Below are 14,194 nucleotides of genomic sequence, written 5' to 3' on the forward strand. Positions count from 1 at the left end.
AAGCCTTTATCTCTTTTGTCTTAAGAATATCTTTGCTCAGTACATTGCCTTTGGTCACAATTTTTCAAGTCTCTCTGGAACCCAGTGACTCGGATATTTTCTCTTTTCATGTTGTCCCAGATTTCATTTTTCTTTTCCATTGCGCATTCTCAAAATTCTGTCTTCAGTTTTGCTGATTCTTCTAAGCTGTTGTGCTATGGATGTACCATGTTTTTAATTTTCCTCCAGCTGAAGGCTTTCTCTTTTATTTATTTATTTTAATTATTTCTATTTGTCTGTCAAGTCTTTTTAGATCAAAGTATTAAGCCTTGTATTTTTTTGTTGAAGTTCACTGAGCATCTACAAAAGAGCTATGTTGAAATGTTTATCCAAACATTTGAATAATTCAATTTCTACATGGTTGGTTTCTAACATCCTATTTATTTGTTAGGTGAAAGTGTGATTGAATGGACATTTTTGACGCTTGCTTATATACAACACGGTCTTCATATTAAAGAATTTATTACAGTTATCTGACTTTCTCTTCATGAATTCTGTGCAGTCTGTTTACTTTCTCTGAGCCTATGGACAATTCTGCTCTTTCGCCAGTTGATGGTGCCCTAAGTTGAGACTACAGTTGGTGTATGTTCACTATTCAAGTCCTTAGATATTCCCCAAGTTCAAATTTGTCACTTATTTACAATTCTGTGGTATTCAGAATGAGCTTGGCGGGTGACAAAAGAGGGTTAGTCTATCCTTAATGCCTCTTCCTAGAATGGAGATGACCCCAGATGCCTATTCCTGTGGCTCTCAATACCATGATTGTATCCAGAGCCTACCCAGACCCGCTCCCCTCGAGAAATTGGTACAGTCTGAGGGTAGGACTAGAATTTACCCTGCAGTAATCTCCCTGCTACCGAGATAGACCCATAACCTGTGGCCCAACAGCATTTGGTGATGCTGGCTGGGACGTAGAGCTCATCAGCCGGGGTCATGTCACTCCACTTGGACAGGAGCAAGTCCAGAGGCTCCGTTTGCCACCGTAGTCCTGATAGGAACCAGTATGCTTTACTCAGTGTTGGCTTTTACCAGCCTGGCAATAAGTTCAGTACAATCCTGGGGTTCCTTGCTCTCTTCGTAAGGTTGGAAGAAAGGTAACAGAGATGGCCTCAGCTGTCCTAGCTGGCATTAAGGACAGCTTATGAGGTTACCAGCTCCTGTGTAATTTGGGGGGCACATGCCAGGCCCACATGAAACTTGCAATGATTTATACCAAATCAAGTCCTACTCCAGGATGGAAGTCCCTTTTACTGGAACAACTCTAGAATTGGCCTATGGGCCAGGGACAATTCGGATCTCCCCAGTGCTGAGCTTTACCACCCTACTGCTGAGTCCCATTGCTGCCTATCAGAGATTGGAAATGGGAAGACAATGGCAGTCCTGTAATACCCCCAGCCCCCTGGACTGACAAACTGGATCTCCTGGTCACCTGATCCAATGAGGTCTTTGCAGTGTAAGCAAGGCCTACTGAGGCCGACAGTTGCACATACCGAAGGAACATATCTCAGCAAAATCCAAGTTTTGTGCTGATGCCGGAGCAGGTCTACAGTTTCCATCCATGAGCAATGGTCTGGGCTTTAACAATGACTAAGGCCTGGTTCTGAATTCCAAGGCAGCTGCAGCAGCTGGAATCTTGCTATACTTTTTGCCAGAGTTGAGGGAGTGACAGGAGTAACACAGGTACAAACCTGGAGGAATGGGCCATGGTGCCCCTTTTAATTCTGAATGCTATCAAAACAAGGCCTGGTACTGAGATTTAAATCTAAGTCCTGGGCCAAATTCCCTTTCTTTACCCAAGCAAGAGTGTATCCTTAGAACTGGGAGAAGAGTTGTAATACATGCAACTCTTCTTCCTGCTTTCTTCTGAGGAGCTTTTCTAATTGTTACACTTAACACATGCGCTGTTTTCTCTCCCTTGACTTGCAAAGCTGTTATGAAGGTGACTTGGCACATGAATAGCTGTTCCGAGGGGTATTTCTGTGGGGCGGTGGTCCTCAGAGTGTCTTAACTCAGCATGCATCTTGTCCTAACTCCCACAAAAATATTTTGCTCTTCAGTTTCTTATTCATATGTTAAAACACCATGGGAGATATTTTCTTTTCGGTTTCATTTAGAAATCAGAGTGTTAGGTAGAGTTCAAGAAAAACAGATTTAGCAATATTTTTAGATGTAACATTTTTTTAAAGCAGCCAAGAGTAATAGCTTTTAATATTAGCCCAAAGGTTTTGAATGTCAGAAGGTCCACCATTTTATGATAACAGGATACATAAATGTTTAGAAGGTATTTTAAAATGAAGTGAGTTTGCCAACCAAGCCCATAATATGAAATGTGATGTGCCATTAGTAGCAGCTATTCCTCTTTGACTCTAGGTGCTTGGATAGGATGTCTCAGAATCATCATGCAGTTCTGTGCTTTTGGAAGGGTAGAGTCAGGGTGATCTATGCAAGAAAGAGTATCAACTGATACAGAAGATAGTAATTAGTAACAAGACTTGGTCTTGTTTTGTGGGTGTACATCTATATGAGAGATGATAAGAAGGTCAAGGACATTCTCAGATTTCTGGATGCCTTAGATTTCTTGGGTGCCCTTGTGTTAAGTTTAAGAACCAGCAAGTAGGTCTTTTCTCTGCTTCAAGGAATTATCAGCTCACACTGAAAACAATCCTCATATATGCTGATTTACTGTTTGCTGCAAAGATGTCATTTATCCTAAAGCATCAGGATTATTCTTGTATTGTTCTGAAATTTGTCAGTGGATAATCACGGGAAGCTTGTTGTGTGCCAGGCATTGTCTTATGGTACTAGTGCAGCTATGGTAGTACTACATTATTGCAGCAACAACACTTCTTTCATATTCCTATCACTTTTTTAGTGACCTTCCGATTGAATAAAAATTCAAAGTTACAGTATTCTTTTATGAGCTCTGTGACAACAGCTCATGTAGGTGGTGACTATGCCCTAGAGAAGCTCCTGAACTTGTAAAAGCTCTTTCCCTTGTAGAGCTCTCGAACTACCTGTAATAGAATCATAACCTGCATGTTTAGGTACTTGCTGATCAGAGTCGTGTTCACAGTATATATTTGAGGATAATCAGATTTTCAAGATCTGCTGCATCAATTTAATCTATCTTAGGCATCAATTAGACACAAAGAACTTCTGCTGGGGAAAACAAAGCAAAAAAGAACAACAATAGTATTTTATCCATAATTACATGTGGTTCATCTGAATTGTATTGTATTTTAAGTTACCATTTTGGTCCTTGTAGTTGGCAAAATGGGGGAAATGGTCAAATGAATGTGTACTTGTTTCCATTGTAAGCTCAAGTGAAACTGCCTATTTTTTACACCATTGTAATTAACATTTCTTCCTAGTTTATACTTTTCAAACATTTCCTTCAGAATTAAATTTCCCTCAGTCAATAGTGCCTTTGCATAATTTGTATTTATTTTTCAGAAAAGACTATGATCCAGTGATGGTGTTAAGTAGATTCATGAGCTTGAATTTATTCCTGAATCTGTTTCTTTATCTCTAAAATAAGAGGCTTATTTTTCTTAGGTCTAAAACTGTAATTCTAAAATCCAAATAAATGTGAAGCAATACTGGCATTACGCATCTTGTAGCATGCATCAGTTCTCATAAAGTTAGCTCCTTCTGCCACATGTTAATAAGTTCTTAATTCCTTTAGATCCAATTTTTGGCATGATGTCCTACCTGTCATTTTGTATGAAGCTATACTTGTATATAAATAATTTGTTTTTGAGAAAGATGTTTGATCCCTTAGGATGGAGGATGTCTACTTTAATAACTTACGTCAGTTTTCATGATTACTATAATCGACTTAAAATAGGAGTGACAGTCTTTTAGAGTCTTTATTAATTTTTCAATTAACATTTTCACACATATTATCATATATTCCTGTTTCCCTAGAAGGACCTCAAAAAGCTTTTTTAAAATGTTGCATACAAAAGCAGGCAAAGGATGGGACAAAAAATATTTGTCTAAAAATAATGTGATTAATTATCTCCACAAGCTGATGAGAAGATGTAAATGTATGTAATCAAATGCTGTTGCTTTTGCCTCACCACAAATTGGTGTGATAATAGCCAGCACATGGTCCCTGAAAATTTGTTTAATGTGCCTGATAAAACAGATGGAAGCTTATTTTCTTCAGTTTCATGGCTGTGTATTTGATGTTCGATAATTTAACATTTGTTGTTTAATAAATTGTGGTACTGGAGCCAGAAATGAATGGTGCTTTTTTCTTTTCACTGAGTCTAGTATGAGGAACTGCATAATTTTAGTGGCTGTTAATATCAAATGAATATTCATTCACTTTAATAATAGTAAAATTTATTATAAACCAAGACATGTTTATATCTCAATAGTTACTTTGTTTTGTATTTCTTGGCTACAAGGTTGTCCAAGCAAACACGGTGGATGAGCGTACTAACTTTCTTGTGGAAGAATACTCCACATCTGGCCGTCTGGACAACATCACACAGGTCATGAGTTTACACACTCAGTACCTGGAGTCTTTCTTGCGGAGCCAGTTTTACATGTTGCGCATGGATGGCCCTCTTCCTCTACCATATAGGCACTACATCGCAATAATGGTTGGTGCTTCGGTTCCTATTTTTACATAACCTCTCCCTCATCTTTCATTTTATGTCTTATTCCCGTATGCCTCTGTGTGTGTGTGTGTGTGTGTGTGTGTGTGTGTGTGTGTGTGTGTGTGTGTATAGAGCTAAGTATAATTTTGTGAGCATAGAATTGAAGATGTCTGTGGCCTTTGTGATGTATTTGGAATTCTTTATACATAGAATCTTTCTCATTTAATTTTCAGAAAAAATCATATTCCATGTTTAACTTATTATGATTAAAAATGTTTGTAGAGTCCTAAAAAAATCTTACAAGCTCCATTTTTGTTGCTTATGTCCTGTTTTTATGTGATCGTCTCCTTAGTCATTGGATACATGAAGATTAACACTAGTTTGGCTAAATAAGAAGAAGGTATCAGCAGTAATTTAGAATCTGGATAAATGAAGACATATTTGATGAATCTTAACACTTCTAAATGTACTTTGTGTTGCAAACTAATGAACACATTGATTTTGCTCAGGAAGTGGGAGGCAAGGAGGAGAGTTATAAATTAGAACAACAGCAGCAGGAGTAACAGTGGTGGAAAGGAACAGTGCTACAGGACTGTCCTGGAGAGAACAAGGGCCATGATTCAAGTGTTGTATATTCATGTTGAAGAGCTGGCCAGAAGTCAGCAGATCAGTGTTTACCAAGACTGATTTGAATATCTTTTAACAACGAAATGTTTATTTGACTCAGACTATAATTGTAACTTAAGGTTTTGATGACAATGGGTATGAAAGCAGCTTTAGAATGCCCAAAAGCTAGGAGGGAGATAAGAGGTAGAAGACAGTGAGAACAAATAACACTCTTTTATCAAGAAACGTGGATTTACTGAATTGTCAGAAGGAGTGTGTCAGTGCACTGCAGGGACACATGTGCAGGCATGACTGGCAGTGGTTAGAAGAGAAGCTACCAAAATTAGTGTGAGTCTGAATTGTTAAAATATAAAGTACAAGATTTTGTTATGTTTAAGTAGAAATACAGTCAATATATTGACCTAGTGATATGGGCATGTTTCTCTTTAATACAGGTAGAAATAAGAGCCTAGGCTAATCAATTCTGACTTTGGGAGGAGGAAATAATTGTCTTCCTGTGATAATCACTCGCTTATGCAAGTACAGATCAGCTTCAATTATTGATTCGAGAATATATTGCAGCAGTGTGAGGGGGTGGTTTTAAAGGAAGGATTCTGTAAGAAAAATCTTGGTCATAAAAATTGTTGGTGCCATCTAAATTAGAAATAGTGGAATGAAACTCTACCATGATTGTCTTATTCATGAATTCTTTTCTTTGTACTTTAGGCTGCAGCCAGACATCAGTGTTCTTACTTAATAAATATGCATGTGGATGAATTCTTAAAGACTGGAGGTATTGCTGAATGGTTGAATGGTTTGGAATATGTACCACAAAGACTGAGAAATCTTAATGAAATAAATAAGCTGCTAGCACACCGACCCTGGCTGATCACAAAAGAGCATATTCAGGTACTGAGTATTTCTTTGAAATAAAATGATTCTGCACTAATATTTTTAGTTTAACATTTTCTTAAGAGTTACTTCTTAAGCATATTCTATTTACTTGCATTTTAATTTTTAAATTTTAAAGCAGTTTAAAGTTTTTAATGTTGATTGCATAGTTGAGAGGGATGCAAACCCACGCGGACCTCTGATTAGGAGTACGGAGGGTCAAGTTGTGGAGGAAGATGGGTAGGACAAATATTTCAGTTCTTTTTCTTTTTTGTTTTTTTCTTCCATGGTCTGCAGTGAGAAGAGAGAGAAGGGGGTTGCTCCTTGCTGTCAAATCACATCAGCACCCAAGGAGGAGGGATGGTCATTTGATAACACCATAGAGACCCTGATATGGGGAAGAATATTCCGAGGGTGTTACTTAAGTGGTTTTGATAATTCTGAGACATTAGGCTTTGTTGCACCATGGTTGAGAAAAATCTTTCCAGGGTCTATTGGCTGACCAAATGCACCTCAGTACATCCACAGACCCAGTCACTTGTTGCAAAGCTTGGTCAAGGCGGTTGTCCAACCTATTCTTTCAACCCTCTGATGAGGAACTCACTGCCTGTGTTGGCATAAATGTGCATCTGGGTATTCTCTCCACTGGATGGAGTCAGCAACTGAGAAGGCCCAGTCCCAATACATGCCCTCCAATGATAGACGACATACCTTGTGATTTTCCCCTAAAAATGGGGTTTGAGTGCAGTGGTCTAGTTGGGGATTCCCCAAGAAATCTTGCCTGGAAGGTACTCAGGCTTGACTCTTGTGTGTGCCAGTTGGTGCAGGGTCATGTTCAGTCCATCTCCTGTACCAGCCGTCTCACATTTCAGTAGGCGCACCTGCCTGGTCAGTCCTGCCCCCCAGCTCTGTCTCTCATGTGAACTAGTTGGTGCTGTAGCACAGCCTAGCCTAGCCTGCCCCAAGCTCACATGGACACTAGTGGATATTGTGGCGTAGTTGGGGTGACCCTCAAAAGCTCTCACCAGGCTTTTGTGTGTGCTGGCAGATGCTTCAGTCCAGCACAGCCCAGCCTGTCTCTCAGTCCACATTCTTATGTAAACCTGTGGCCTGGACTAGCCCAGCCCAGATTCTTTCTTGGCTTTTGTGCATGCCAGCAGGTGCTATGGCCTAGCCCAACCTTGGTTCTCATGTGCATTGGTGGGTGCTGCAACCCAGCCCAGCTGGTCTGCATTCTGTTCTGACTTTTGCATGTGCCAGCTGGTGCTATGATCCAGCCCAGCCAGCCCAGATCACTGCTGCCCCAATACTTACACATACCCGTGTTGCTGCAGCCTTGCCCAGCCCAGCCTCCCCACATGCGCATGATGCTTCACCAGCAGGAGCTGTGACCTAACAGGGAAGCTCCTTAAGTTCCCCTGCTGGGTCCATCTCCAACCCTGGATGTTTCCCGGACTGATGGGTGCTATGGCCACACAAGGCATGATCAAATCCCAGGCTTAGCATTTACTGGCTGTTCTGCAGCTTGGCCTGCTATGCCCATATTCCCTATTTTCTTTTATTTATTTGAAATGCAGAGAGACAGAGACAGACTCTAAGATCTCCCACCACTGGTTCACCCCCCCAAATACCACAACATCTGGGGCTGGGTCAGGCCATACCCAGGAGCCAGGAACTCTGTTTGAGTCTCTCACATTGGTTGCAGGGACCAGGACAAGAATTAGTAGGAAGCTGGAGTCAGAAGAGGTGAGACTTGAAGGTGGACATTCATATGGGATACGGACGTCCCTAATGATGTCCTTACTACTGTACCAAATGACCACCACAAGACTTAATTTTTAACACTTTCCTTATTAGGAACTTGCAACATTTTTTAAAAAGTCAGTATTTTAATATTACATTTGTCAGCTTTTTACTTACTTTAACTGAAATACTTGAGAGTAGCTTCTTAGGAAAGAGGACTTGTTCTGGATTATAGTTTACAAGTTCATAGTCTAAGATCAGGCCAGCCCATTGAGCATCTGTTGAGACCAGAGAATGGTGGAGGGATGATCACATGGCAATCCAGGAAGTAGAGAGGGACAAGTAATAGGCATGGCTTGTGTAAGTAACTAACCCTGTCACAAGAACTATCTTTCAAGGATAATACCTCTACCATCATTCTTAGAACTTCTAGTGGCATAATTAAAATCACGTCTTTACCTTAATCCATTACTATTATTACGTTAACTGTTAAAACTTTGGGATTTAATCATCTATGAGTTTGGGGAGCCATTTCCTATTTAACTCTTAACACTTATTGAAAAGATACATTTAGTAAGTTTAAATGCAAAAGAATACACCTCTTAAAAGTTGTCACTAATTAGCTTGTACATTGCTGAGTAGCTTTGAAAAAAGTTGGTTTCTATTTCTTGGCAGTGGGTAGAAAAAAAAATAGAATAACATCTTAGTATGTTTACATTCCAATCTCTACTCTTACTCTCAATTAAGTGCCTTTTAGTAAGTTAACTTCCATGTTCCTAATTCCCATCCCTCATCCTTAAACTGCAGGAGCTAGATAAAATAACTTATACTCTTTTCCAGTTCTAACATTTCATAATTTTAAGATTCACAAAAATATGATATTTCAAAATAAAAAGTGATTTCACAGCTGCTGTGTGAATGGTTAAATGCAGCTAAGGAACTAGAGTATGAGGAGTAGAATTGTTGTGGCTAACTGAGAATACTTGCATTTCTTTTTTTTTTCTTTTTTTTAAGATTTATTTAGTTTTACTTGAAAGGCAATTTTAAAGAGAGGACAGACACAGAAAAACCTTTCCATTGACTGATTCACTCCCCAAATAGCCACAACAGTCAGAGCTAAGCTGATCCGAAATCATGGGCCGGAAATTCCTTGAAGGTGAAAAGTCTCAGGAACTTGCGCCACCCTCTGCTGCCTTTCCAGGTTATAAACAGGGAGCACGATTGGATGTGGAGCAGGGGAGACACGAACCAGCAGCTATAACTTTTAAATGGGTCTTTCAGGCCAAAATTCTTTTTTTTTTTTTAAAGATTTATTCATTTTATTATAAAGTCAGATATACAGAGAGGAGAGACAGAGAGGAAGATCTTCCGTACGATGTTTCACTCCCCAAGTGAGCCACAACGGGCCGGTGCGCACCGATCCAAAGCCGGGAACCTGGAACCTCTTCCAGGTCTCCCACGCGGGTGCAGTGTCCCAATGCATTGGGCCGTCCTCGACTGCTTTCCCAGGCCACAAGCAGGGAGCTGGATGGGAAGTGGAGCTGCCGGGACTAGAACCGGCGCCCATATGGGATCCCGGGGTTTTCAAGGCGAGGACTTTTAGCCGCTAGGCCACGCCGGCGGGCCCTCAGGCCATAATTCTTAAACAACAAAATGCCCATAGCTGGTATTACATGATTATTACTGCAAACACAGTAGTTTATTACAAAATCTGTACTCTTTTCTGGTTCTGTTGTTTACTTATGTGACTTAAAACAAATTTGATAAGTCACATGAAGCAGTCTTATACATCTAACATCTTCAGTAGTTAACAGGGCTAACATCAGTTTTTTTCATAAATTCTAAAATCCAACAGATACAATTTTCTGTAATATTAAATACTAAAATACAGTTAACCAGCACAGGAATATTTTGTTTAGACGGCAGTATAAAAACAGACATGTTGGGTCGTAGTGAGGTAGCCTAGTTGCTAAAGTCCTCGCCTTGCACACACCAAGATACCATATGGGCACCGGTTTGTGTCCTAGCTGTACCACGTTCCATCCAGTTCCCTAATTGTGGCCTGGAAAGGTATTCAAGAAGGCCCAAAACCTTGGAGCCCTGCATCTTTTGGGAGGCCCAGAAGAAGCTCCTGTCTCCTGGCTTCGGATCAGAAGGAGTATCTACCAACAGCCTTCAAGGTGAAGTCTCTGTATAATATGCTCAGCATTGTGCCTGGTACATAATAGTTATTCAATAAATGGGAGCTACCATCTAATTTGTTATCAATAGAATGCTTAGTTACTTGGATTCCCTGCTTCTTATGCAGAGAAGTGCCCCTTTTCTTGATCCTCTTGTTTTGGCCCAGCTATCTAACCATATGCCATTTTTATTGATCTATACATGCTCATATTTTCGTGACATATGTTGGAACCTATAAAGCTTATGCTCTGAGTTGATAATATGTTAGGTAAATGATTAATCATTATTATATGTCATGCATTAATGGTTTTGTACCATTTACTTTTTTATGTCTAAAAATATAAAGACCTTGCCCTTGGATATGCTTTAATTCCTGGGAAGGAGAGGAGAGAGTAATGACATTAATCACAGCACAGTGATGTATGGGTGTATGAATAAAGAGAATGGGATCAGGATGGTTTCCTAAAAGAGAAACTTCTGAACCAAGTCTTGAATAGTAACAAGGAAAGAAGGCATTTCGGAGAGAATGGATTGGGACCATATTGTATGACCCAATGACTGCAGGGAAACTTAAAAATAAACTTACTAGGGTACAAACATTTTTGAAAACCATTTATAGTTCTTTAATGATATGTATTTTTATGAACTCTTTAAAGATCCTTTATAGGTATGGATTTCAAAATATTTTGCAGCACAATTACCTTTTATTTTAATTCAGTTTTACATGAGCTCTTTGAGTTTCACATTAAAGAATTTGAGTTTTGCTCTCAGAAAGCTGCTGTACCCAGAGTTATGATACCTAGATAGTGTATGAGTCCTTACTTCAGAATATTTTAAAATATGTACATATGTTTATGATGTGTATTCTTATCCTTATTTTAAAATTGTTTGCCCTTTATAATATTTGTGTTATAATATAAATAGAAATATGTTATATAAAATATATTTCCTAATATACATAAATTTATAAATAAATGAGTTCACTTAAAGTGCATTTTATTAAAGTCCTGCATCAATTTCAATATTTCTTGTACCAAGATAAGCTTACCTTTCAAATCAATATTTTAATGAACTTTTTGAAGTGCCTCTGTGTTACATAATATGAGATTGGATCTCCAGTTGTTTACTGTTGGAAGTATATGCATTCAAAATATTTGAGAGATGACTCTGATAGGAAATCAATAATGATGTGCTAAGTGGTGATAAAAGCATATTCAGTGATGCAGAAGGTGTATTCCAAACAGTACAGATGAGAAACAGAGATCCCAATCATGGTATTATACTCCATAAAGATTTTTTTTAAAAAGAAAAAGCCGTGGGGAGATCAAGAAGAGTGATAAGGATGTGGTAATCATTATGGATGAGATTAATGAGGATTAGATGATTGGAAGGATTCTTTCACAGTATAAGCACATGTAGGCCTGAGAACATAAAGTTATGACACCTACAGGTGATGTTCAGTTATTGAAGGAAATATAAGTCTGTAGCTCATAATTAAAATTGGGTTAGAATTAAAATTGAATAGTTACTTACAAATAAACAGTTAAGTTGAAGGAAAGATCATGGGTGCAAGAGATAGAGCTATGTTTGGAAGGCAAATAGAAATGAAGGAGGATGGCAAGGGAGAAGGTTGAAAAAAAAATCTATCTCATCATATTTAAAGGATACCTTTCCCAAAACGATGGTGATGTGAAGGGAGAGAAGTATACACCACAAATTCTGCAGAAATGGGATAGGGTAAGAACTAAAAGGAAATAGTTCAATCCAGCTGTTTGTACGATGTAAACCTTAGTGAATGTAGCTCCATGAGTTAGTTTGAAAGAGAAACCAGATAGTGAGTCTTGAAAGTGGGAATGAATAAGAGATGAGAAATGTGAGATGGTGAGTGTTGGTTATGCTTTCAGGTTTAGTAATAATCCTTCGAAACCTGGCAAAAGTTCTATAAATTCTATCACTTCTTTTGGAAATACTATTTGGAAGCATTATCAAAAGCCGCAGAATTGTATTAGGAAATGTTCTGAAATTATGAACGAAGGGATAGCATGGAGGTGGTATTTTTACCCGCAAATAAGCAAAACTAAAACAAAATTAGAAACAATTTGACTAACAGCACAAGAATGAAGGAGCAGTTACAAAACCATTGACATATAGCATGGGCCTCTTAAATTAATGTGACAGTACAGCCTTATGATCAAAATATCAAATTTGGGAAGAAAATTAAATGTACATGTTTTTAATTTGTGATAATTATAAAAGGTAGAGACATATGTAAAAGTGATGAGCATAGAATTTTTACTAATTTTCTAATTTTCCTAGAGCTTTGCGATATGTTAAATTATATATATACATATGTGTGTGTGTGCATGTAAATAATCAAGAGTAAAGAAGCTTTTGATTTGGTTTGCTTTGCTTTGGTTTGGTTTGATCTGGTTTTAGTGGTGATATCAATCAGCAGAAGTTTTAAAATCGGGGGGGTAAAGAAAGGGAAAGGTTCATACACAGGTGCACCTACAGCGACTCCCTGATGGATTCCTTTATGGGAATCATTCTGAGAAAAAATGGGTATGGGGATGTTGCTCTTCTTAATGGCTGAGAGTCTGTCTGCAATGGAGGATTAAGTAAAATGTCTTAATGAAAAGCGCCATGACATGTTTTTCTTCTTCAAATGTAAGATAATATTCAATACTTCTGTCATCTGCTACAGGATTTTTCTTCATTAAAACTAGGAACCAGCACTGTGGCACAGTGGATTAAGCCGCTACCTATGATGCTTGCATCTGACATGGGTGCCAGTTGGAATCTCAGCTGGTCCAGTTTTAATCAGACTCCCTACTAAAACAACTTGGAAAGCAGAGTAATATGGCTCAGATACTAGGGTTCCTGCGTCTAACTTCGGGGGCCCAGTTGAAGTTTTTGGCAACTAGCTGTAGCCTGATCCAGCCCTGGCCATTATGGCCGTTTGGGAAGTGAACTAGTGGACAGGAGATCCCTTTGTGTCTCTCCTCCTTTCTCTATAACTCTTCCTTTCAAATGAACAAATAAATCTTTTTAAAAAAGAATTCTAAAGGGTAACTAAAAACTGACTTGCTAAATTGAAATTTTATGTGATGTTTGTGAGACAGTTTCCAAAAAACTGTCAAATGAATGAATAGTTTTCTAGAAAAATCTTTAAAATCTTTCCAGCTTCAATGTTCTTTGCTTCTGTAAAGTGTCTCATTAAAATAACATGCTATATGAAAATGCTCTGAAAGCAGAGAATCCATTGTATGATAAGCAGTTCAGAAGAAACTGCAGAATTGGGTTACTGTTAGGTATCATAGCTTTAATGTAGCATCGTTTAATCACAGCCCGATCTTCAGCATATGAAACATTCTTCAGATAAATGTGCATATGAAATCTGATAGATTTGCCATGCTTTTTCAAATAGTTTAAAACATTTTGTGGGTTTTTTTTAATATTTACCTTAATTTACTTTTTCATTTCAGAAACTCGTCAAAACTGGAGAAAATAACTGGTCTTTGCCTGAACTGGTACATGCTGTAGTCCTACTGGCACATTATCATGCTTTGGCAAGCTTTGTTTTCGGCAGTGGCATCAATCCAGAGAGAGATCCGGAAATCTCCAATGGATTCAGGCTAATATCGGTCAACAATTTCTGTGTCTGTGATCTTGCTAATGACAATAATATAGAAAATGCATCCCTTACAGGCAACAATTTCGGGGTGAGTTTTCTTAACTTATTGTCTTTACTATTTTTGATTAAACATGTCTTAATGTTAAAAATGTCTTGGTAGAATTTATTAGAAAATATATTGTATAGTTGAAATATTTTTACATAATTTTACTACTGTAAAAATAAAACTGTTATCTTAAGTTTTGATTTATCTTGAAAACATTTTTGCAGCAAGTAGTTATTATAAATCCTAACAATGATGCATTCTTTTCCTGTTAGACCCTTTACACATAGATCTCAGAATAGCATATTTGTATGTATAAGATGCTGGAATAGCCAGTGAAAAATGTCTCATGGGAGCAGCAGTTAATTTTTCAGTAAACTGTAATGAATTTATTATACAGCAGATGCTACAGTTTTATGTGTGTGTGTGTGTGTGTGTGTGTGTGTG

At 38.2% G+C, this 14,194-nt stretch overlaps 1 protein-coding gene across 1 annotated transcript in view; it reads left to right on the plus strand.

Moving 5' to 3' along the window:
* Nucleotides 1-14,194, plus strand: part of SESN3 (sestrin 3) — a 61,982-nt gene that overhangs the window by 34,441 nt on the left and 13,347 nt on the right. Inside the window, exons 3-5 of the mRNA XM_004584995.3 lie at nt 4,455-4,652; nt 5,982-6,164; nt 13,556-13,792. Of these exons, the coding sequence (XP_004585052.1) occupies nt 4,455-4,652; nt 5,982-6,164; nt 13,556-13,792 (618 nt within the window). The remainder of the gene's footprint in view (nt 1-4,454; nt 4,653-5,981; nt 6,165-13,555; nt 13,793-14,194) is intronic.

The sequence above is a fragment of the Ochotona princeps genome, chromosome 4, assembly GCF_030435755.1.
Source record: "Ochotona princeps isolate mOchPri1 chromosome 4, mOchPri1.hap1, whole genome shotgun sequence".
Classification (NCBI taxonomy): Eukaryota; Metazoa; Chordata; class Mammalia; order Lagomorpha; family Ochotonidae; genus Ochotona; species Ochotona princeps.